Source organism: Danaus plexippus, chromosome 7 (genome assembly GCF_018135715.1).
Source record: "Danaus plexippus chromosome 7, MEX_DaPlex, whole genome shotgun sequence".
NCBI classification, from domain to species: Eukaryota; Metazoa; Arthropoda; class Insecta; order Lepidoptera; family Nymphalidae; genus Danaus; species Danaus plexippus.
In genome coordinates, this window is record NC_083541.1 from 4,973,746 (window position 1) to 4,997,727 (window position 23,982).

At 31.0% G+C, this 23,982-nt stretch overlaps 1 protein-coding gene across 3 annotated transcripts in view; it reads right to left on the reverse strand.

Annotated features, from left to right (window-relative positions):
* Positions 1-3,625: 3,625 nt before the first annotated feature.
* Positions 3,626-23,982, reverse strand: part of LOC116770984 (fasciclin-2) — a 60,607-nt gene continuing 40,250 nt past the window's right edge. The window contains exons 2-16 of one of the 3 annotated variants that reach the window (XM_032662646.2): positions 13,458-13,620; positions 13,054-13,214; positions 12,836-12,960; positions 12,622-12,762; positions 12,384-12,518; positions 12,000-12,307; positions 11,806-11,927; positions 11,582-11,732; positions 11,320-11,512; positions 10,854-11,128; positions 10,623-10,770; positions 10,276-10,468; positions 6,680-6,875; positions 6,402-6,506; positions 3,626-5,246 (exon numbers count right to left, since the gene is read on the reverse strand). In XM_032662646.2, the coding sequence (XP_032518537.2) occupies positions 5,120-5,246; positions 6,402-6,506; positions 6,680-6,875; positions 10,276-10,468; positions 10,623-10,770; positions 10,854-11,128; positions 11,320-11,512; positions 11,582-11,732; positions 11,806-11,927; positions 12,000-12,307; positions 12,384-12,518; positions 12,622-12,762; positions 12,836-12,960; positions 13,054-13,214; positions 13,458-13,620 (2,543 nt within the window). In that variant the 3' untranslated portion in view covers positions 3,626-5,119. Of the gene's footprint in view, positions 5,247-6,401; positions 6,507-6,679; positions 6,876-8,391; positions 9,059-10,275; positions 10,469-10,622; positions 10,771-10,853; positions 11,129-11,319; positions 11,513-11,581; positions 11,733-11,805; positions 11,928-11,999; positions 12,308-12,383; positions 12,519-12,621; positions 12,763-12,835; positions 12,961-13,053; positions 13,215-13,457; positions 13,621-23,982 lie in introns of those variants that run through there. The other 2 variants (XM_032662648.2, XM_032662649.2) reach the window with 2 other exon arrangements.

Below are 23,982 nucleotides of genomic sequence, written 5' to 3' on the forward strand. Positions count from 1 at the left end.
TTTGCCAGCGATATCAGCTTAAAATGGATTAATCAAACCCTTAATCAAAATGCATCAACACGAAACAAGGGGGTGGTTTTTGCTAAATATCAGTGACAATTAGAGTAACGTTGTAATCCCTTTTGTATGTTTGTTTAAGCTTGACGTGATCCACGGTTCGCGGTATACAAACAGACTAATATAATTACTTTAAAATGCCATTGTCCAGTGGATCCATTGGCTATGAATGGAGACAGAACATATCAAATTGGCAAATATTGAAGATGTTTTTTAGAGAGTCATATTCATTTATTCCTGTTCTAGGCATGGTTGGACTAATTGCAAGATGGCGCGATCCCTTACAATCAGATATTCTCAGATGCACAGAAGAGTTTAATCTCAGTTGAGTGATGAGTGCACCACTTGCTTTTGACGCAAACATACTCGTTGTATAAACTAGTATACAATATTTTTTGATATTTGTGTTCTATATATTGTTAATTAAAAATATTCTTAATTGAAAAAGTTATTATCATCAATTCTTTATTTATAAACTGTACACCAAAATAAAAATTTCGTTACCAATATATGAATATAAATTGATCTATCCGATATTCCATGTACGTTGTTTTACATAACTTTGTTTCTGTTATATGTAAGAGAATAAAATTTATTTCTAAATATTATGTTCATACAACCGCTTTATAAAATACATAATATGCTACATTACATCATGATTCCTTATTTCTCATAATGAATTCATTGCAGGTTTCATTACAGTGCTAAGATTTCCCAGAGGAACTATTTTTTATTACTTTCCATCAATTTGTCATGACTTACTCTATAAATTTTTAATATCGGTTGTGAGATCACTGACCGCCTTTTTATTATTGCACATCGTTTATTCATTCATAAGGTATGTTTATCTTACGTAATAATCGAATATGTACTATTAATTTTAAATAATTTTATAACATATTTTCAAATAGGTTATTAGAACGACGGGAGATTAAATGAAAGTACATAGGTCATTTATATTGTATACAATTTCTTTAATAATTTCTATTGTCACTTTAAATCAAACAAGCATTAGTTTAAATATTTTGTGTCTTCGTTCAGTCACTGTTATTCTAAGACAATCAATTTAAATAACTCGGATCCGTATGCCATACAATTATATTTTTTTTTTAAATAAGTTTAATATATTTGTATATCTGAACTCGAAAATTTATTCAAATATATAATCTTATAAATTTTCGCTCTTAGACTTCTAGCGAGAGAATATTATTTAAACCATAATATTAAACTCGATTATTGAATGCATTGTACTCTTTTCAGTATGTAGACGAAGCAGCAAGGATATTTCAACACCCACTTTCACATTTGATGGATGGCGTAATAGTATCGAGACGTCAATAACTAAATTGATAGAGCACGCTAGGGAACGCAGTGCAAAGTAATTACAGCTTATACAACGAACTTATCAAGTCTGAGGTTAAATTTGTGCGCACATTGTAAGGTAGCGGGAAGATCACGGACTGTTGTTTACCACATCCGGAACTTATGCTTCACTTAACAAATCCAGATAAGGCTGACCATATTTACATCCAAAATCGCTGAATAATTTTATTATTAGGATGTCTTATATAAAGGTATTAAGGTATACGTAAGAAGTTTTACGAATTTATCAAAATAAATAACTAAAATATGATTAGAAATCTTATATAATTAGCTATGAAAAAAATTGTAAGCCCAGTGTTGAAATAAACATTTGTAATTGATACGTGTAAACGGCAAATTAACCGTTCTGACCCATACGTTTGATCGTATATTATCCACATTTTATTTCATAGTATATTAAAGGGCGCAGTAATCCCTGTCATCTGCTTCAAGGTAATTATTTAAAAGGGAGCAGACGTAATCTCATGCGCGTGTCGAACCCTAATTGTTGGGCACCATAACCAATAAGGGTCGGTAGTACAGAATTAGTTTGGGCATGTTTCAAAACAGGCTGTTGAAATATGTTATTCTCTATGCTTTTTTGTTCTGCTTCAATATCGAACCGAAGTGGAGTCTGGCTTATAATTTTATTTTATTTTTTACCACTAATAAGGTTGCCATAGCTAACAGTTACTAAAAACAAACAGTTTTCTTTTTTTTATGTCTATTAATATATCAATAGTTATAAACGATAATACTGAGTATACTTAATAACATTTTCAGTTTGCTATTACTCCTTTTGATTTGAACTTGTACCTATATAGCGAAAAAACTCGGCTATAAATTATGGGGCACCCATTAATTCTACAACAGACAATATTTCTGGTTGACAGAATAATGGTTATAGAAAATGAAAATCCGTTAAAATCTATCTCTTTATTCAATCTACATGATACGCGGTAACGTGTTTTAGTTTCATAACGGTTTCATCATTTTTCACGCTAACCATGAGATATGGCACGTAGTTCGTAGTGAAAAATATAAATTACGTAGGGTTGTGTTGTCCGTCCCCCGAAATATATTAAACCGCAGCGATTGACTACCCTATTTGTGTGACAAGTGATGCAGATTTTATAAGCTAGGATTGCTTTGAATATCGATAGAATTAATTATTCATATTCCAACTTGCACAAGCATACAGTTACGGAAATATAGTTACAATCAAAATAAAAATATATTTGCAGATTTAACTAGCGCTTATTATTTAATCTCAGTTTTGTTAGCTTACCATTTAATTTTTGGTACCGTATTCATAAAAAGTAAAGATGAAAGTGACAAAATAAATGGCGGATCTGAAAATACAGTTTTATTTTACATGTCCACCTGTAAAGAAAGACTAGAAGTCATTACACTTACTTTTAATATACATAATTTATAAATTATTTTTACATAGTATTATTATATACAATATAGAAAAGTTTAATTGCTTTTGTGCTATGTGGTATATTTTTTTATCGATATAGTTAATAGTACATCACCAATGTCATTAAGTGAGTAAGTGTTGTTGCCCAACAATGCGCTATTGTTACTAATAGGGGCCCGTCTGCTCACGCGCAGCCCCTAAGAGATTAGAATGCAATAGGAGCCGCGATTAAAAAGAGTACTTTGTATCGCTTTTTGTTCAGTTAACGAGAATAAATCGATGTTTTTATTGTAATTGCGGCTTCAAAACTATATTAGACGTAAATAATTTCTAACAAACTTTTTTTAAAAACTCAATCAATAAGATTCTTGCTTGTATCTAATTCTAATCTCGATAGAAAATAATTTACATTAATTTCTATAACAAAAAGGAATATAAAGCACTATTAGTATTACACAGTGCGAAAAGCATTGACGATATTAAAAATTTTTTTTTTTAACACAAAAGCAAACACATCGAATTTCAAAATCAAAAATTATGTGCAAAATATACTCAAAACGTTTTTTAAATAAATAATAATAAAAAAACTACCAAACTGTTATTTTATATAAAGTGTAATTAATCGTGCGAAAAGCTTTAATAATAACCTTTACAAAAAACGTGCATTTGTAGTATTTAACTTTTACTGCAAATGGGACTTGGCCGCATCAAGAGTACATTTTACTTCATTGCAACTGTTTCGACAGGCCGTGGGAACTCGTGGGATTAAAATAAAATAATGTATATTTTATATCAAAAGACATTTATTTTATAAAATGCGCCTTACAATCTTTTTGTAATCTCAAGCATACATTACGAGAATATAACTATAAAGCTTGATTTAGGTATATATAATATATATCGTGTCCAAAAAACGCAATGGTCTGATGGACTCAGTGTAAAAAAGTTAATGTATAAACATTAATTAAGTAGTAAATTTCCGAAGGAACATTTAAAGTAAAATGTGACATTAAAGCGAATCTAGTTTTATGAAAGATACATAAATAATACAGTAAGTGCATTCATGATTTCACATTAACACGAAACAACTTACAATATACAAAATTTAATATTGAGACGTACAAAACATAGAGATAGACTAACAGAAAACCAGCCATCTTATAGTATTGAATCTTACTTCACTTCACTACACTTCACTGTAACAAAACTGTCGATGATGCATACATCAAATCTTATATTTTATCAGCCCGATAATCCGGCCGTCTATTTTAGCAGGCTGAAAGCGACTGATATTGGAGTTACCATAACGATATTTGAAACTGTCTATGGTACTACATTTTGATGGTTCAGATATTATTTTGTTAAACACAAAACTTACCTAGCTTAATAGTAACCGCTGTTCTCTTGGAGGTTTTCATTGAATATAATAGACTTACATTAAATCATGTATCCCTAAATAAAACGTTAAGAAAATTGAAGAGATCTTGTTAAATATTTTTTTTTTATATCTAAAGCATCTAACAAATGCATATCTGCCAACTAAAATACGTTGAACTATTTACAATATTATAAATTATTTACATCGTTTATATATATATGAATGATTAGTGCATATGATGTGTGTAATACTTATTATCATAGACCAAATATATACGAGAGATATTTGTTCACTTTAAAATATATAATATTAAGCGTCTAAAACTTTTTAACTATAAAGAACTGTATCGCATAGTATTTTTATTCAAAAAATATTATATGAATGTAAAAAATAAACTTAAAATACCTTAAAGTAAACTAATCAATATCAGATTTAAGTGTCGTAGCTAAAAGACTACAGAGAGGAAATGACTGGTGTGACTTAAAACTTCTACATATTTGTGACTATGCTATAAATGATATATACAATCTATTCTATACCCTCATGACAGAACCTCAAATCTCCTGGAACCACGATTCATAACTTTTCGAAATAGATTTTTAAGAATATCGATATAGTATTTAATTTATTTTCCGGTGATTCTTTTTAGTAATGTTTTGTATATCAATTGCAGTATTTCACTTTTCACAATTTATTCAATAATTTTAATAATAGCAAGACGCGATAAGCCGATACGCACTTAATTATATAAGGATATATTTTCGTCTTTTGGCGTTTACGAATACTGATCGCATATCACAAATACACAAGCACATACTCGTATTATCTTCGCATTCAAGAACAAAAATATTATTCTGTCTTATTAAGTAAAATTTTCAAAAGTGATTCGAGAAACTTCTTTAAACTGCGGAGTTTTTGCCAATAATTGTTCCACTGGTGGCGTATACTCTACGTCCATCGAATTCTACCGATGAGTTTCTTTTGATGGCGTCTTCTCCAGTCTCTTTAAGAGGTTCCTTTTCATCTCTGTGAATAACAAATACAGTTTTTACTTCCCCACTAATGGCATACTCAAATTCAATCACCATAGTGTACCAGTAAATGTACAAGTTCGCTTAATTCGTAAACAGCTTCTAATCTATGCATACGAAATCTGTACCACGAGCTCTGAATCATAATGTAAGCTAAGTATTAAGCGGTTAAAAAAATAATAGTAAAAAAGCGTAATTTCGATTTTCAAACACAATAATATCTTTGGTTGTCTTACACTGGAGTAGTTGGGATATAACTACAAGTGACCGGACGGTGGCAGCGTGAGGAAAACAATACATATGTTATTAGTATGTGTGCAAAGAGAATTATTATTTGTTATACGTATTATATACACTAATATATACAAATACACATACAAACGGGAACAAACAAAAATTAAGTATTGGGATTTATGTTATTATAGCATTTTTATTACGTCGTAAGAGATGTTCCATAGAAAACTCAAAAGATTTTCGTATAAATTAACATATCATTACAAAGACAAAGGCTTTTAATTTAACAACGTTTAAGATTATTTTGCAAAAATATATTTTTCTAAGATATTAAATGAACTAGAACTTTCATAAATAATAAATTTCTAAACTACAAGATGTACAAAATCAAATCAATGCTTTATTTACAGAAGCAGCTTAAAGCTTATCGCTGAACTTATTTACAAATGCCTGTCCAGCGTAAGCGTTCTTCAACCATTTTTATATTGGCCATTTTTATTAGGGATGCTATGAATATGATATCAGATCTGGATACCAAAAATAATAATTCATTGATTTCATAACGGTATGAAGATAAATTTTTATGTACTTTGTCGTTTACTTATTTTTGCCGTGCAAAAAAATAGTTAGTACAATAATAATAGTTATTTCAATAGGAATCAGTTTCGAGCAGTTATAACTTTGATAACCGTTTACAGCACAAAAATTAAATTCCAAATAAAAATATTGTTTTAAATAATAGCGTTTTACTATTGTTTCCGTTCCATTCAATTTCGCTTCCAGTTCATTGAAACTGTCATACCAATAATTCGATTGTTTCAGATACGATCACGTATTAAATACGTATTACCATAGCATCCCTATCAACCTACTATACAAGGCCAGACCAAGCATCACACAACATGCTTTGCCTTACGTAGGTGTCGACACGAGCTTGACGGGCGGCGGCAGTGGCGCGGGGGAAGGCGGCGAACGCGGCTTCGTGCTGCAATAAGGGAGCGGGAAGCGCCAACCGTACAGACTAGCGGGCAGAAACATCTCTCATCGACAGTCTTTTATACGGAACAGGGACTTTAGGGACAGGTGATCCAACGAAATGGGATGTCGATGATCGAGGACTCAATAATGCATATATATGTAAATAACTATCACTGAAGACAAATTATCGTACATTGAACTAATATAAAAGTTTACCTTCCCAGCTTCGCTTCGTCATCCGAGTGTTTCTTAACTCGTTTGCCACATATTGTTGCAATAACGCCCTGTCTTCGGAAGCAAAGCAGTAGAAGATCCACTATGATGAGGCAAATTAAAACGCCAGCCAAAGCCACTCCTATTATAGCTCCACTTGAAAGTAGTTTAGGCGGCGCAAATCCAGAACGTTCCACACCTGTTGAAAAGTAAATATTTCAAACACTATTTAAGCAAAAATATAAAAAGAGCAGTAAATTAAGATGCATATTTCAGGGATTTATATATATATAGAAATTATTATTTTTTGGAAACATCATAATTGACCGCTCTTAACAATTAGTTTTATGCATCATATCGAAGAAGCTGAATGTTAAGAGATGACAGATTGTAACAAATGCGTTGCAAGTGCTTAATGTGTTAAATTCTGAAAGGAGTTTTTATAAATTTTGAATAAATTGTTAGAAACATTTATTACAATCGTTATTGGTGGAATAGGAGTGCTTTCAGAATGACATAATCGTGCACCCAATCACCAAAGAAATTTTGCAGAATACAAAACAAGGACTTAATCTAAATAAATTTGTTTAATATGAAAGCCCTCCATCTGAATGAAATGGGGTTTGAATGGAAATGAAATGGTATAGAATGTTGGCAGCGGAAGTAATGATGCATAAACTCAAATCTTATAGTTAACAATAAAGTAAGAGAGAAAAGCTGTCAAGATGCAAACATTCCAAATAATTTTGTAGAGACGCAACATAAACTTTTTCAAACCCCATAACAATAATCTGTATTCATAATAAGCGTATGTGGCGATCTAGGTAAATATGACATAGTAGAATATATATAGTAAATCCGATGGACGTACAACCATCACCGTTACAGACATCTGGAATCTTATTACTATGGAGAACATATCCGGGTTATATTACTTGCAGTTTGAATATTATAACTTCACGACATTTGATCACCAAGAGCTGATGTCTATACGTTATTCTGACACTTCCTAAATAACTGTTCAAACTGCAAATAATTATCATTAGCGCTACTTAAAATTACTCAAAAATTTTCCGTAAACCTAATAAACCCTTATTGTCCTATGACAAATATTCTTTAACACCAAAATAGCACTATTCATGCCAAGGATATATAAAAATAATTAAACGATTTATATAAAAATCTACGAAACAATGAAAAATATATATTAATTTAACTAAACACGACTAAACTAGAGGGACTTTCTAGTGTAATGTGAATTTATTAGGAATGTTGTATAGTAATATGTCGAGACCATGCTAATGGCATAAGTTGAACATTATCAGTGAATAGGGTACACATATCTAGCATCGAGAAGGACATGCAAGTAATTAGTTCATTCCAAAGGATATAGCAGGATTATTCTATATAACATTATTATTATTATTATTAATAAAAATATATTTACCCATATTCGATCAGGGAACAAACACACTTGTCAAAATCATTCAAAGGGAATTAAGGGAGTCTTGAAAAGCATCTTGACAGTTTTCTTAATGGTATATATGATAAAGATATTGGTCGTTGTTAAAGAGTATAAAATTATTTTTAAGGTAGGTGATAAAATTTACGAAACTGTTTCAGTGATTCAGATATGTTACATAATAAAGACATTACTTATATAAATCTGTGATACAGCTTCGTATATTATATTATTAAAATTGAAATCACAAAAGTAATTTATTTTACCAATATTTATTTTTTTTTCCACATTGGTCATTCCTCCCTCGTCACAATTAAAATTTGACACTTAAGAATTTCTAACTAGCTACAGTTTATATTTTAAATTCTCTTGACAGGTCGGCAATTACATTATCAACCATTCTCGTTCAATAGCTTCACTGGACAATATTTAGATTTACATAAAAATTATTTAGCAAGTCACTATAAACGAATAAAACAGTCATCAAAAATTCTTACACAGACCTTATTCTACCACGTGATAACTTATCATATAACAACGTAAAATATTAAATCCTGGCAGTGTATATTCAAGTGCCAATTCGATATAATATTTTTAATTTAACACCATAATGTAATTAATATCTAATCTAGTGGGAATTTTATTGATATTTAAATTCAGAATATCTAAATTAGTTAGGAGTTTATATCATTTTATGATGACTTTTTTATGTCGAAGTGTTATACCTATCGATACATCAACAAATATTATCACATAAATCCCTAAATAACAGTCATCTTTGGACTTATAATTTTTTTAATTGATTATTATTTTCTAATATGACAAAATTTATATATAGACATATAATGCAACTAGTGTAATAAAGACGTCCATATTAGTGCGAGCGTATTTGAAAATACTTGTACTTCCACTTGGGTTACCTAAAAATATATTTAAATGCATAAATATTCATAATGACATAGCGTATATAAATAATATACAATCGTTATGTATCTACATTTATAAATGAAACGTAATAAAATTATAAGCAATGAAACTTACCATTAAAATTAAATAACTCGAACTCAAGATAAATGGTTTTTTCGAAACTATATGTTTAGCCGATGGATAGAAGACAAAATTATAGGTGGTACATAAAACACATGCGAGAGAAATAAACTGAAAGACTTAAACCTAAAGACTAATTGATTGGAACAAACAGATAATAACATATTTGTCAATTGTAATTTCAACCGAAAAGAAATTTAAATAGTGAATAAAATTAAAATAAAAAAATATTTAAAATAAAAAAAAGATTAATCGAACTTACTGCCATAACACAACATGGTGACCATTCATAAAATTAATTTATTCAGGCAAGACTCCATAACTGTTACATTAAACGCAAAAAAACTTAGATTTCATTTAAATACAAAGTAAAAAAAAAACGAAAAAAATACAATGAATGGGTATTAGGATGTAAAAAATTATATAATTTTAAATTAACGTACAACATAAGTCTAAAAATATATCACACATACACGATAAGCAAAATTAAGACGAACGGTTTAATTTTTCGCGTAAATGAATGTTATACTGGTGCGATGTTTATCCTCGTATATTATTTAAAATCAATCGTAGAGTGTGGAGAAAATTAATGTCAAATGGATAAAGTAATATAAATGAAACAAAGGTAAATTTCTAAACTTGAGTGTATGAACAAAGGATGTTAAAAATTAAAAATAAAAGGAATAATATTTTAATGTAGTGTTAAACCAACAGGGTTTATGGATGAATATAATGGCTATTCAATGTATATAATTAAATGAAGCAAACGTTGGTATTTTATTAATACAAATTAAGGAACTGTTGATAAAAGGAATTAAAATAAACTGTTTAAATCGTCACGCACAATAATCCGGTTTTAGTGCATGCACATAGTCGTAACCAGCGCGGAGGTTGGAAATAATATACCTATTCAATGTACATAATAACACAAAAATTGTGAATAAAATATACATAAAAATCTAAAAATAAAACAATGAACAAAGGATGATAGAAATTAAAATGTATGGTTTGAATCTGCACGCAGACGAGTGCGGTTCTGGTGCGGTGTAAACGTCGTAGAAACCGGCGCGTAGCGTGTTATCGTACTCACCGAGCGCGGTTTGAACGTAAAGTTGAGCTGGAACCGAGTAACCCAGGACGTTGTGAGCGCGGACGTGCATCCTGTAACGAGTGTCCGGATGAAGGTTGCGGATCTCATAACTTATTGCGTCATACGACTTCAGTTCCTCCGTAACGCAGTTCGACTCGTCCGATACACGCCATTCGCCGCTCACTTTAAGAACCTGGTTATTAAAAATTGATTTTTAGGAGTTACAGATATAATTGATTTTTAGGAGTTACAGATAGGTGTTATAGATATTTTGATAACTTCACAGAACATGTGGCGACCAAATACATAATACACGATAATTTTTTATTACTAAGTGTCATACTTACTGGGCAATAACTGATCTCATACATATCAATCGGCTCTCCGTTATGGGCAGGCACTCGCCATTGCAATTCATATTTGTCAGCGTATTTACCATGGATTAATGATTCCGAACTTATTGCCTCTCTCCACTTTGGTTGTTCCGGTGGTGATCTAAATTAATATAAAATATACCATAATATATAAGTCCATTTGTAAAAATAATATATTTTTAAATTTCATGTTAACTATTATACCTTCTGGGCATGATAACTGTAATCGGAGAACCCCATTGGCCTACACCGACTTGGTTAACGGCCGCGAATCTAAAGTCGTATGTAAACATAGGTTTCAAATTCTCAACGATATACGGTGAATTGACGGACCACGTTCGATTCATCGCGTAATTCCAATCGAAATTTCCGTTTTCTTTGTATTGGGTTGTGTAAGCCGATATTGGCGGTCCCATTTCTTCGGCCGGGCCCACGATATTGAATGAAACCGATGTCGCGGTTATTGTTTCTTGTCTTGCCTGTAAATAAATCCGATGAAACACAAATATATTAGATAATCTATATTCTATATAGACCCTCATATTTATATTGTAAGGATTATTCACATATTTAAACATTAACGACTTGATAGATAGGATTTATAAATTATTAAGTAATATATATTTTTCAAAAATGATGATTTCATATAAAAAAATATGATTCTGTAAACCTGTGTGACGATTCCGGGTGCAAATGCTTCTCTGAAATGTATAGGATGTTCTGCTTCACCTAGAGTATTTGTGGCAATACATTTATATACGCCATATAGACTTCGGTCGATTGGTGTTATAGTCACATAACTGATAGGCCCTGAACCGTAAATCTTGACGTGAGGCGATTCAACAAGATCATAATCGTGGAATCTAGAACAAGTAACGCATGATAGATATGACATAGTAAAGGAAACTGTAACTCGACTTTGATTTACTCACTTCCATTTAATAGTGGCATTGGGTATACTTTCTGCAATACAACTTATATTAACGGGTTGTGCATTCCAACTCCAAATAGGTACGTTTGACATATGGGCCAATGATGGTCTGAATTGAACTGTGAGATGGCCATTTTTCCTTGCTTCTCCGCCTAAAATACAAAGTTATTACTTTTTTCGGAAGAACATTTAGAGTATTTAAAATTAACTAATATCGTTACTAACCTTCGTTTTCAGCAACGCATTCATAAAGTCCATCATCGGTTCTGTTGAGCCGCGAAATTGACATTAAAGCAGTTGATTGCATTTGATCGCCTGTCTGACGACTGCTGGTTTCGATGGTTATCCTTTTCAAGACAAAAAATGTCAAAATCGATACTTTACAACTATGTATTTCAATGAAAAATGTAGAGTTTTACCTTCCATCATCATTAGGTCCATTCAAAAATCTATCATTATTGCTAAGTTTCCTAAAACTTATACGAGGAGCCGGGCGTCCTGACGCCTTACACTCCAATCTTCCCTCAGTATTCTCTGCTGCAGTTGTATTGAGTAACTCGAATATTTTCGGTTTAACGAGCACTTCTACCTCGATTTCTGTTTCATTGTGACCAGCTTGGTTCACAGCACTACAGATATATTTGCCATAATCACCAGCTTCTACCCTATCGAAAGTTAACAATCCAGTATTTTCGTTCACGCTGAAACGGGAGGTTGTTGCCAAATTCTGAAAAATAAGTATTCATTAATCACCATGTTATTAGTGTAAGATATGTGATTTTAAATTCTTCATTAAATCTTACCTCACGAGTGGAAGCTTTAATCCAGGAATAAGTCGGTGGTGGTTTCCCTCTCGCTTTGCAAGTAATCGCAGCAGATTCACCTTCTTTAATTTCAACTCTATGTTCTCTTTCTTCCATTTCAGGAGCTGTGTACACCTAAAATTAAAGTAATATTTTTTTCACATATTCTTGACTTTGAATGTCATTGCTTTTTATCTACAATATTTCTGTCTATTTCTTTTTATACTGTAATGCATACCTCAAGTTTAATATTTCTCTCTGCTAATTCACCAGTTTGAATGACAACAGCGCGACAAGTATATGTGCCATCGTCGCTTTCTTCAACACTTTTAATCAACAACCCATTTGCATGAATGACATATCGATCGCCAGTCATAATCTAAAAAATAAATTCAATGTTCTAGAATGTTCTTAAAGAAAAATTATTCAACTTTTTATATTATTTTACTCACAGGAGTGCCTTCTTTAAACCAATCTACAGATGGAGCTGGTTCAGCAGTGACTTCGCACATGACTTTAAAATCCTTACCCTTGGTCGCATATTGGTTCTCATTAGCATTATTCCATGTGATTGCGACTGAAATTTAAGATAATTTAGTCAAAAAACATAAATTTTACCGAACAAAACAGTCTCTTATACAAATTGATAATTAATATGCTAAAATAATACCGAAAGTGTCCAAAACAACGCTCGCGCTGAGAGGCATATTGGTGTATGCAGCTTCGCAGGTGTAATTGCCCGCCATTGCAGTAGTTATGGAGGATATGTACAGCAATTGAAGCTGTTTTGCCGGCATTGGTTCCGTATAAATTTCAGGTCGTGTCCCAGCTCTGTTAAAAAAATTATTTAAAAACACCTATACTAAAACTACCAATATTGAACTAAGACTGATGTATTTGTCACATAATAATCTACAGATCATTTGACATGCTTAAATATTATTTATTTTTACATAAAACTTAAAAAGTTCATACAAATGCGTTCATATTATAATTTTTTAACCTATCCAAGTAAATTGCTCAAAAGTAATTTTAAAATACATGTATATATGTACGTATATTTAAAACACTCACGCAGCCTCGTTTATAATCAATCCTTTAGGGTCTCTCCACTGTGGTTGCGTAACAAGTGCGGGATCTGGAGCGTCTGCCTGGCATGTCAGCACTACCGACTTGCCAACAGCTACAGTCTGCTGCTTTTGCATTGGGAATATTCTGAGAGTCTGCGACGAACATCCTATGAGAAGGAATAAAACAATTAAACAAGAACTAAATAATAACTGATAATAATTATTTATGTATATCTTACTGAGAACGTAAAACATTGATATAAGGTTACATTTGATATGATAAACGTAATTTTTTTGTTTGATTCTATTCAAAGACAATTATCGTTTCTTGAGCCTCGAACGTTTCTATTTTTTCGAAAGTTTAGAATTAATAAACACAATTTGATATTTCGAAACAATATTTAATCGCTAGCATATATACATTTATTAATGAACATTATCCCTTCTCGTTTGTCTTTAACTAAAACTTTTAATGTAAAAAATAAAACTGACATCATTTCAGCTTGTATCTTTCACCTCCTTGCTACTTAATAAGAGAAATATAGTGAAAATAACTGTGAATAGTTTATTCTTTAAGACATTTCCTTTTTATAAAATATTAGATTCCGTAAGACGGAATGGGGCAACGACCAGCGTGGGGCACTCTCTAATTAAGTTAACAATTTATTCGGAGGTACGTGACGAGTGCTCTTATTTGTTTCAATTATATGTACGTGAATTAGGTTTCAAATAGTTTGAGAATTAATTAAAATATAAGATAAAATTTGTTAACACTATATTAAACTATATATTAAATTCATTTATATAATTGGTTGTTTCATTCTGAAATATGAATAGTGGATAAAAAGAATTATGAGATAAATAATGTAAATAAAGGATTAAAACTTTTTTTCTTAGATATATATATATATATATATATACGAGGTTATATAATGCTAATATTATAGAGTAAGCATGTTTCTTGGTGGTAATATTTTATGCCGTAACAAGAAATGGTAAAGCGAATGCTTCTTTTAGTAGCGAGTTTTATGTATATTCTTTATGGCAAAGATTATGCTTTAATAGAATACAAGCAACTCAATTTTCTTGTCTAATGCTACTTGCAGTAGATTCTTAATATTTTCATTCATAAAAATGTTTAGACTTTAAATAAACCGAAAGAAAAATAAGGAGGTACGTAGCCGAACAATTAATTTTTAATAATATAATCGAAGGGTAACCTAAAAGTAACGATAGGATAACACGACGATTATTTTTATGTTATTATTATATAACAAGTGATGACAAACAACAAACGTGGATTTATAATGTAAACCCGAGGCATCACATCATTGCACGACTCGTAATACATCAGTATGAGAGGTGGATTTTTATTATAACACAATACATGTCTGTCATACAACTCAAATATAATCTGGTACACGTGTCGATAAAGTTTTTCCTTGATTTTCTAAATCAAACCTTATTTCTATGGCGTTGCTCTCTTCTTCTTTTATGGCAGACCTAAGGAATTTTTTACCACATTTTTGGTATGCAGCAAGCGTACAGAGACCCTTCCTTATCCTGGAGTTTTTCCCAACAAACTGTGCTCGTTGCATTTTATATGAAACGTACGCTCCATAGATGGGGGGATATATTATTCGTTGGATTTTCACGAAGCACATTTCAGTAAGTATAGAATCAATACCGTAGATTATATTCCAAAAACAGTTCACTTAAAATTATAATCGTGAAGTTGGGAAGTTTAAAATTAAAAATTATACTGTAAAAGACAATAAAAAGTAGACTGCTACTGTACTCATATGTAATCTTTAAGTGATGTTAAAAAAATAAATACGCCATCAATGGCTGACAACGAAGTGTATTCAGCCACCGAAATTACATCAAAGGGGAGGCTTGTAGCCTGTGGATAATTTCGCCAAGGGGGGTAAGAACTACGTGCAGATGTAACAAATACATTGCAATTTCACTCTTGTCACAGTATATTTAAGGTACGTCAAGTGCAATGTGTTCCGTACAATTGAAATAAGCAAGCGGTGGATTAAAGGGTTTGAGGAAAATTTGTACGCTTCATAACGGGTACGTCACTACTGATCCCCACGAGGTTTTGAATTACCAATTATTCTCATTCTGGTTCGTAACAAGGCTTTTGAATCCATTTATAATAGTGTCAGTGTAGCAAATAAGCGGTTTTGTTTTCGGTTGTTATTAATTAAGTACAAATTAGAGGGTGTTGTATTTCTTAGACGTGTCGAAGCAACTAATTATAAAACCAAGAACTTTCATAATCAATAACGCTAAATTAGACAGTACGTTTTCTAACATCTATTCAAATAACATTTTGGGCATCCCAATAAGAGAAATATTAAAATTTCAACACTTGAGAGACAGTTTTAGAGATCAGAACGTAAATTCTTAAACCTCTGAACAAATAAATTATTTAACTCTTGACCTAAATCAACTCAAACATCAACTGAAGCAATTTGTACAAATGGAAGTTTTGAAAGGGAAAACAGGAAATATACTAAAGAACCTTTTCAATTTACCTTTGAGTTAACAACAATGAGCCAATCGTATTGTATGTGAAATGAACTGGAACAGTTTCAGGTCCACCGTAGACCTTTGACTTTTACATCCCAATGGAAATTAGTTTATAATAAACATAAAAAGATACAAATCGAATAACAGCTATCTGTTTAATATGATATAAAAATAAATATGACAACTAAGTTTTTACACTTCCCTTTTTTTTCCCTATATAACTATAGCTCAAAATAATGAACTCACAAACAAACATTATTAAATTATTTATCAGTCACTTTCACTTTTATAATTGTAACTAAAATTCTTATTATAAGGAACAAGATGAGTCCAAAATTCAGTTACACGTTTATTGCAGAATTTTTATGGCAACCATTAAATTTCGTCAACAGGCCCACTCCATAATATAGTAGACACATTCGAAACCGGAAACTGGGAAGTTAAAAGTATTTTACTTAAGAGATTTTAATAGACTTCTCAACTTGAGAAGTAAAATGTAAACTTAAAAAATAAAAAACATATTGATCAAAGAGTTATTACTCAGTGTACATTTTTTTCATTTGTTTCATGGTTACAGCAATATTCCATCAAATTTTACGCTATTTTTCCTCCACTTCACTCTACTCCTAAAGCACTCAAGAAGTGAACACAGATAGACATTTTGATTAATTACTCAAGCATTATTTCCCAATTAAGCCCTCCTCCCTAGCTTTCCGCCGCCAGAGGGCACGTCGGGACACGTACCTTTATAAACGAAAACAAGAAAATCTGTTGCATTAACGTTTAAACTCGGATTAAGGATACAAAGGTGGAAATACGTAATCCAGAGAGAATGCCTCTGTTTGAGTTATCTTGCTTTTGTTCTATTGTACATTTAAGGATTACCAGAGATGAGAGTGAGAATTACGTACCATATGCCTTATAATTCATTGTATATTTACCACATCACAAACGGCTTGGACCACTTTTCAGGGTAATTTTGTCTAATCAAACAAATTTAACACGATTGGAATCATATTTTAAGTAAAAAATTTGTAAGTTGCAATATCAGTTTTTTTCTTATAATATACTTCACGTCATTTTTAAAAACATGCTAAAGCGCTATATGCCCTGACGGTTCAAACATTTAAAATTTACTTTTTAATTAACCACACTAAAATATGTATTTGTTCAATACTTTCGAATTAATACTTGTGCTCTTTATTTTTAATTATCAATAAAGCTCTATACATAAAGAAGATTAAAAAGACCTTGAAAGCCTTGCTTTAATATCGCAAATTTTCATTTACTCGCTCTCATATAGTAGTATAGTATTCTAGTATAGTAGTATAACACTTCCAAAATAACAATCACTTAATACATTTTATCACATAGTCACGGCATAGGAAGAATTTCCAAAAAAATATAGCCGAGACAATGTCTCCTCTTCCATTAACGAGGGGACTCTGATAAGGGTGTGCCCCTAACTCAGTGCATATATTTTTCGTTAAAATCTTTATAAAAATATGGCTTCAGAAAATTCATAAACAAAAATTTGTACTACAATTTAACACTACGTGCATTTAACAAATACTTATCTATCTACATTACATATAGCTAACCGATTATTAATTATATTAATAAAATAGTTCCTATAATTGAATATACAAATAAAGTACCAGGTGTTTCGTTATAATAAGGGCCACCATTAACATCGCCATTACATTTAATGAAAATCGTTTTTCTACCGCTATAAATTTCAGTAACCTAACTACGATATAACCAAACTCCCTCTCATTATCAGTTAGACAAGGGTCCTCACAAAAAAACATTAAAAGCTATCAGGCAACTCGAGCACAGGGGCGTAACGAAGTGGCATCTTAAAACAATAGCTAAATACAAGGGTCAGCCTTTTCATCACATCCTACTTAAACTGAAGATCACTCAATATGTGCTGAATTCAGAGAATTTTTATGGAAAACATTTTAGACCGCTTTATTGCGTTTGAAATTTATACCGTCCCACGGGCGCTATAAATTTTTGTTGAATTTTCTCGAAAACAATTTACTGCAATCTATTATTGTAACCGCATGTAAATGTTGTTTTTATACTCCAAGGGAAGAAATGTAAAACGGTTTCCTAATTTCATTTGAACATTTTTGTATGTGTGTACTAAAAATAATACTAAAAGAAAAGAATTAACATAGATCAAAATATCCCTAGTGATACTGCATTTGTCCTCATCAATCATTGGTTCATTGTATTTTTTTACTATCTTCAAAGAAAATATTAGTATCTAAATAAACAATAAATATCGGAATCTATACAACCAAAATAAAATCTGGAAATCTGAGATCTAATCTACAACTCCCATTAATTAGTTTTGTTTACCAATACCACCCTTTGAGCAGGAATTGATCTAATTTCACCGGTGTCTCCCCGCAGACCATTAATTACGCCTTGAAGCCGGGCAATGCCTCTGTAAGCCTATTTCTCCGTTTATAACCCGCAAACAAACTGACATGATTGCACCCACGTTTATTTATTGCTTTTCTGGCAAATTACATTCTTGTAAAGTTTACAGTATTTATGATTGTAGAAAAAACATATTCGAGTTCTTTACTTTTGCAATGCTATTTTAGATTTAAGCATTTAAATTAAAAATAAAACCGTATAATTTATTTATTACCTTATCATTGACATTGGTTAACCTGAAAATTACCTTTAATTATGGGTACATTTATATTTATGCATGTAAATTCAAGAAGTCGTTTTAAAATACTAAGACCAATGCTCTCTGCTCTAACAAATTGTCACCTACGCGGCTATTACATTCAATTGACTTCGTTCCATTAGCATGTAACACCAACTTTTCTCACAGTTCAACTTGTGTTAAATAGACCATTTGGATACATAACTTTAACCGAATTGATCAATCTGTAATTGTGTTTGAAAACCAAATACCACGCACTTTTTTTGTTGCATTTTTATATACAAAGTTTTTGTTTTCTATAAATATTAAATATAAATGTCTCTATTACAATGTGCATCGATACTGAAGTTTATAAATTAGTATACATTTCTCATACAAAATTAAAACAAGTTACGTATTTTATTCTATCTTACGTATTAATCATCTAGTGTGAACCCCTCTAAATACATTTTCGGGGAAGCTCTATTACAAAATACCTTGTACAATTTGAATTTTCCATTAAAATTTAACTCGTTGAGCGACATCCCGTACACTAACAGTTTACGGAAGATGAGCTTTTATTCAAATTTTCATGTCATTCTGTTGTGGACGGTAAAGCCTTTATGCTTAACTGCAACTAGAAATTGTATTTAACTATATTGAACAAAACCTGACGTTTAAAAATTAATACAATAGTCCTCGTTTAAATAGAATTATATTTTTTTATTAAAATAATAACAATTTCTCTTATATCTAATTCATTAATAAATATAATTGCTATTAAAATAGAATCTATTACTGTTATATATTATTACAGTAATAGGTATTTTTAAGTTCGTATCGTATTAAAAATGACTCCAGCTAATGAAACCTTATGTGTGGTTGGATATAAATGCTTAATAATCGCGTTGGCGTCAACCATGATTTGTATTCCGTAGGTCGAGCAATCCGTCTGGCCAGATTAATTATCAACCGCTGCCCCTCATGTTTGCAAATCAGCTTGACTTTATAATCCCAAATAAGATTCGAATTCAAAGGACAGAAGTCCACGTACAGTGTAATTAACTGTTAATCAACGGTATTCAACATGAGACAATGATTTAAACATAAAAAGCTAATTCCAGAGAATAAATTTTTCGGAGATATTGCATTACAATAAGATTCATATAAAACATAATGCTGTGTTCAAATTAATTTCACTCGCGATTTTGACAATGAAGAGAGATCGATTAGCAGGATAACGCCATATAATAGGTGGATGTCAATAGAGCGTCTGAAAGCCGTTAGGTTTTGCCACGATCACGCACTGTTTGCAAATGTTTGAAGAGTTTCTACGTGATACGTGTGCCAGTTAAAATATTAGCGTTTCGAAACAGCGGGTATTATCTGCTGCTTAGTAAACATGAATATGAAAACAAAGCACTCTCGTACATCCCCCACGGGGGTAGATGTTTCTCAAATCTTAATTTAACAGAAAAGTACAACTCCGTTTTTCATCCAGATTAGAGCTTATAGCAAACAAAAAATGTAGGTACAAAGTTTTAATGAAGAAGAGATAAGGAAATGTTTTATAATGGTATGAATTTTTTTTTAAAACATAAAATAGTAGTTCAGAGTAACGTGAATTTCTTTCGAAAAATACAACATTTTCCAGCAACTACGCAACTGAAAAATGAAAACTTTAAAAATATTACACTGAAAACAGTAATTCAATGTAAGCATTTTTAAATGTTATTAAAATCCAAGGACTAGTTTTATGCTTACGTGGATGGTAACATAGAAATATATCCTTAAATGATACTATATCAGAATGACTTCAATAGCTTGATGTACTACTTTATTTTGCCACACACTTGGGTTTTGAGAACAAAAACTGAAAGAAGCAAATATTTGTCGAGAGTTTTTAGAAAAGAAAATCAAAAATTTATTCCACGATATAACCACTCTTTACATTCAATTTAAAAGTTCAAGATAACTGGCTGCAGGCACTCAACCTAATGCTCTAATGCGCTTCGTAACGGAAAAGTGGTGAACCTGAATAATTTTCCAATTATATTTCCCTCCCAATTTCCAAGGTGTCGCCCACGGCTCTCGTCAAATGCAGCCGTGAAATTATAATGCAGAACCAATGACAATATCCTTTACTCGGAACACATAGAGTCTAAAACCGCCTGACAGAATAAACCCCCCAGGTTACAACTGAGTAGGTTTTTGAAGGTTACCATAAGTGTAAGTTAAACTCTAGAAAATATTCGTGCATTGGATAGCTTATTATTTTTTTGGAATTTTATTGTTATTTCACTGTTAAAATTTATCTAAAAGAAAAATAAATTCAATATATTAGAGAAAATAAAAAACTCAACAGTTATTTAAGGAGTGAATTTGATTAACATAAAGAGATATTTATTCAACCCTTAAATTCCTGTGAAAAGTGCGGTTGGTAGCTGCCACATAAAAGGTTTGTATTTCAAGCCAAAATTAAAAGGAAATGTTTGTAATGAATTCACTGATGCGACTACTTTTTGCAGTTTATTCAGTTACGGCAACGTTTTGATGTGGCGAACGTATTTTATAACTATTTTACATTTAACTGAAACGAACACATCAGTTGCTTTAAAATCACTTTCAGTCAAAACCATTAATTCCATCTGCGAGGTTGAACTTAAGAATGACCAAAAAAATAAACGTATACAGCGTCTACTTGTAATATACAAAAAAATATGATTTTAAAATACAATATTTGCTATCATTATTGATAACTACTCATACTTATTTTCGTCTCAATTAAATTGTAATGTTGCAATAAGTGACTGAATTGTCTCTTTCGCTAAGGAAGACTTATTGTAAAAAATATTGTAAATTAAGACCCAAACTGGCAATAATTAAAGAAGGGGAATTTAACTTTTAAAACGAAAATTACTGGTGTTTAAAGGGCCTTTTACAAACCATACTATTAAGGCATGAAAGTTGTTAAAAAGGTTTTATTTTAAATGATTAATATAATCAAACGCTAGCCGTATTTTAATTAAAAAAAAACAATTATTCAAAACTATTCTCTTTGTTATTTGTCATCTTCATATTCTCATTAATTAGTTTCTCTGCAAAGGGACACGTATACGTATGTTCGCATGTGTACGTAGGTACATAACAAACAAAATAACAAAGAGAATAGTTTTGAATAATTGTTTTTATTTTTACTTAAAATACTGCTAGCGCTTGATTATATAATACATTCATTAAAAAAGTCACATCCGTATGTATCCTTTTTCAGAGAAGCTGAATGAATGAGCATATGAAGATTATGAAGATTATTACCTATTTAGGTATAAGCAAAAGTTACTATTGCTGAGGGATATCATTAATAAAACGAGGTGAAATCTGATACTATGAGATATAGAAGAATACTACAAAATAAAGAAGACCATTTTAAACTACCATTACATAAAACCTCTTATGAAATATTTCATTTTCTTATCGCTTTCTATTAAATTGATGATAAATGATAGCAAGCATATTTCTCTCAACAAAAGTAATCGTTCGAACAGTGAATCCGCAAATTTAATCCGAGATAGAATCTTAAAAAAAATGATAAAAAGTCTCATTAGTAAGCTTGAAGCGTCCTTCCAAATGAATTCTAATAAAGTTAGTAGCAAATGGAGGTTCTATCCCCCTTTTTTTAATTTATTTGTGAAAGCCCCTCCAGCTATACGATGATAGCCATTACTGCAATTGCAAATGGGTCAACGCTTTTTTTTCCTTTAATTTTATTATTATAATTTTCTTTGAAATTCACTTTAACAAAAGTAACCAATCAATTACCATGATGTAAATAATTAGAAACTTAGTTTTTAAAACATGAAGCTTAATGCATGTTGTTTTACTTAGCAATATTTTTTTCATTTATAAACGAGTGAGAAAATTGCTGGTTAACACCAGCTGGTTGATATCAAATTAATATTTTATAAAAAATAACATATATTATGTAAGTTGATATTAAAGGATTTTTTATGAAATCAAACGTATAAATAGGTTCTGAATAAATAATAGTAAAAAAATGTTGTTTTGTGTCCGCTATTATAGCAGTCCAGTTATATCAGAACAAGTTACAAAAAAAATTAACAATGTTACTTAACAGATAGAAGTTATTTAAATTTAATGCATCACACATTTATACAAATTTAGAAAGTATGATATATTCTCTATATGTCCATTAAAATGTTTAGTTTACCTTTTTTAATTTTCAAAACATATCAATATAAAAAAATATAGCGAGCAAAACTCTATTCCGATAATAAGAAAAATTTCTTCTTTATATGAAATAAAAGTTGAGAGGAAATAAACTCACAAGCTGTTGTAAAATCTCCAATAAGATAAATTATTAAAATTAAATACTAAATGTATAAACTAAATATGACCTTATATTCAAATATAATATAAATTAAAACACAATTCAAAGAGGGAACGGAGATAAAATTCTATTTCATTCACAAAGCGACCTGATTCCTCTCTCAGATGTGAATAGTTTCAGGAAACGCTACAGGTAGCGTATACGCTTTGAGATATATCGTTCTATCTTTCTGTCGTGCATGCAAGATAATATTGTTAGTAGTATTGTGATCTACGTATAAAAACGAACAATATTGAGGTTCAATTCTTACTCGAGGCATCTGACAAATCCTTGGCCATTATCAAGATACGACAAAGAGCTCTGAGATGCTTGCAATAATGAAAATAAGTACTTATTATACGCCGATCGCCATTTCATACGACCAGCATTAAAAATGAAGCCCAAATCCTACCTATATTAGAATAATGTGAGTATATGAAACAAAGTATCATCTTATACATTAAAATATATTGAAACCACTGACAGTCTGGAATTGTCTTAAATGGCCGAATATGACACAAACAAATAGTAAGCTCACAAAATGTTAGACGTAATCCTTCGTTATAGTGCTAGTGTCAGATGTGGCACATGTTCAAAGCTCAGGTGGTCTCACTAATTTGTCACTGAACACTCACCCTACTGCTGGGTCTCTAGTTTATTTAGGGCTATTTTATAACCAAACCATAATTTATACTTTATGGAAACATTATTCATAACGCCAGTAATATAGCAAGATAAAAGTAGATTTTTAAAATATATTTTTATAGCGAACGTTTTGCAATACAATGTTTTTACCACAAGCCCTGGTTTTTTATTGTTACATCGGAAATTCAAAGCGCTCTCACGGGTAAGGTCTGCTTCACGTCATTTTTTTGTTCAGCTTCCGTTCTGATTACCGTCGTGTTCAGCTGTGTGCCAACAACTTCATAT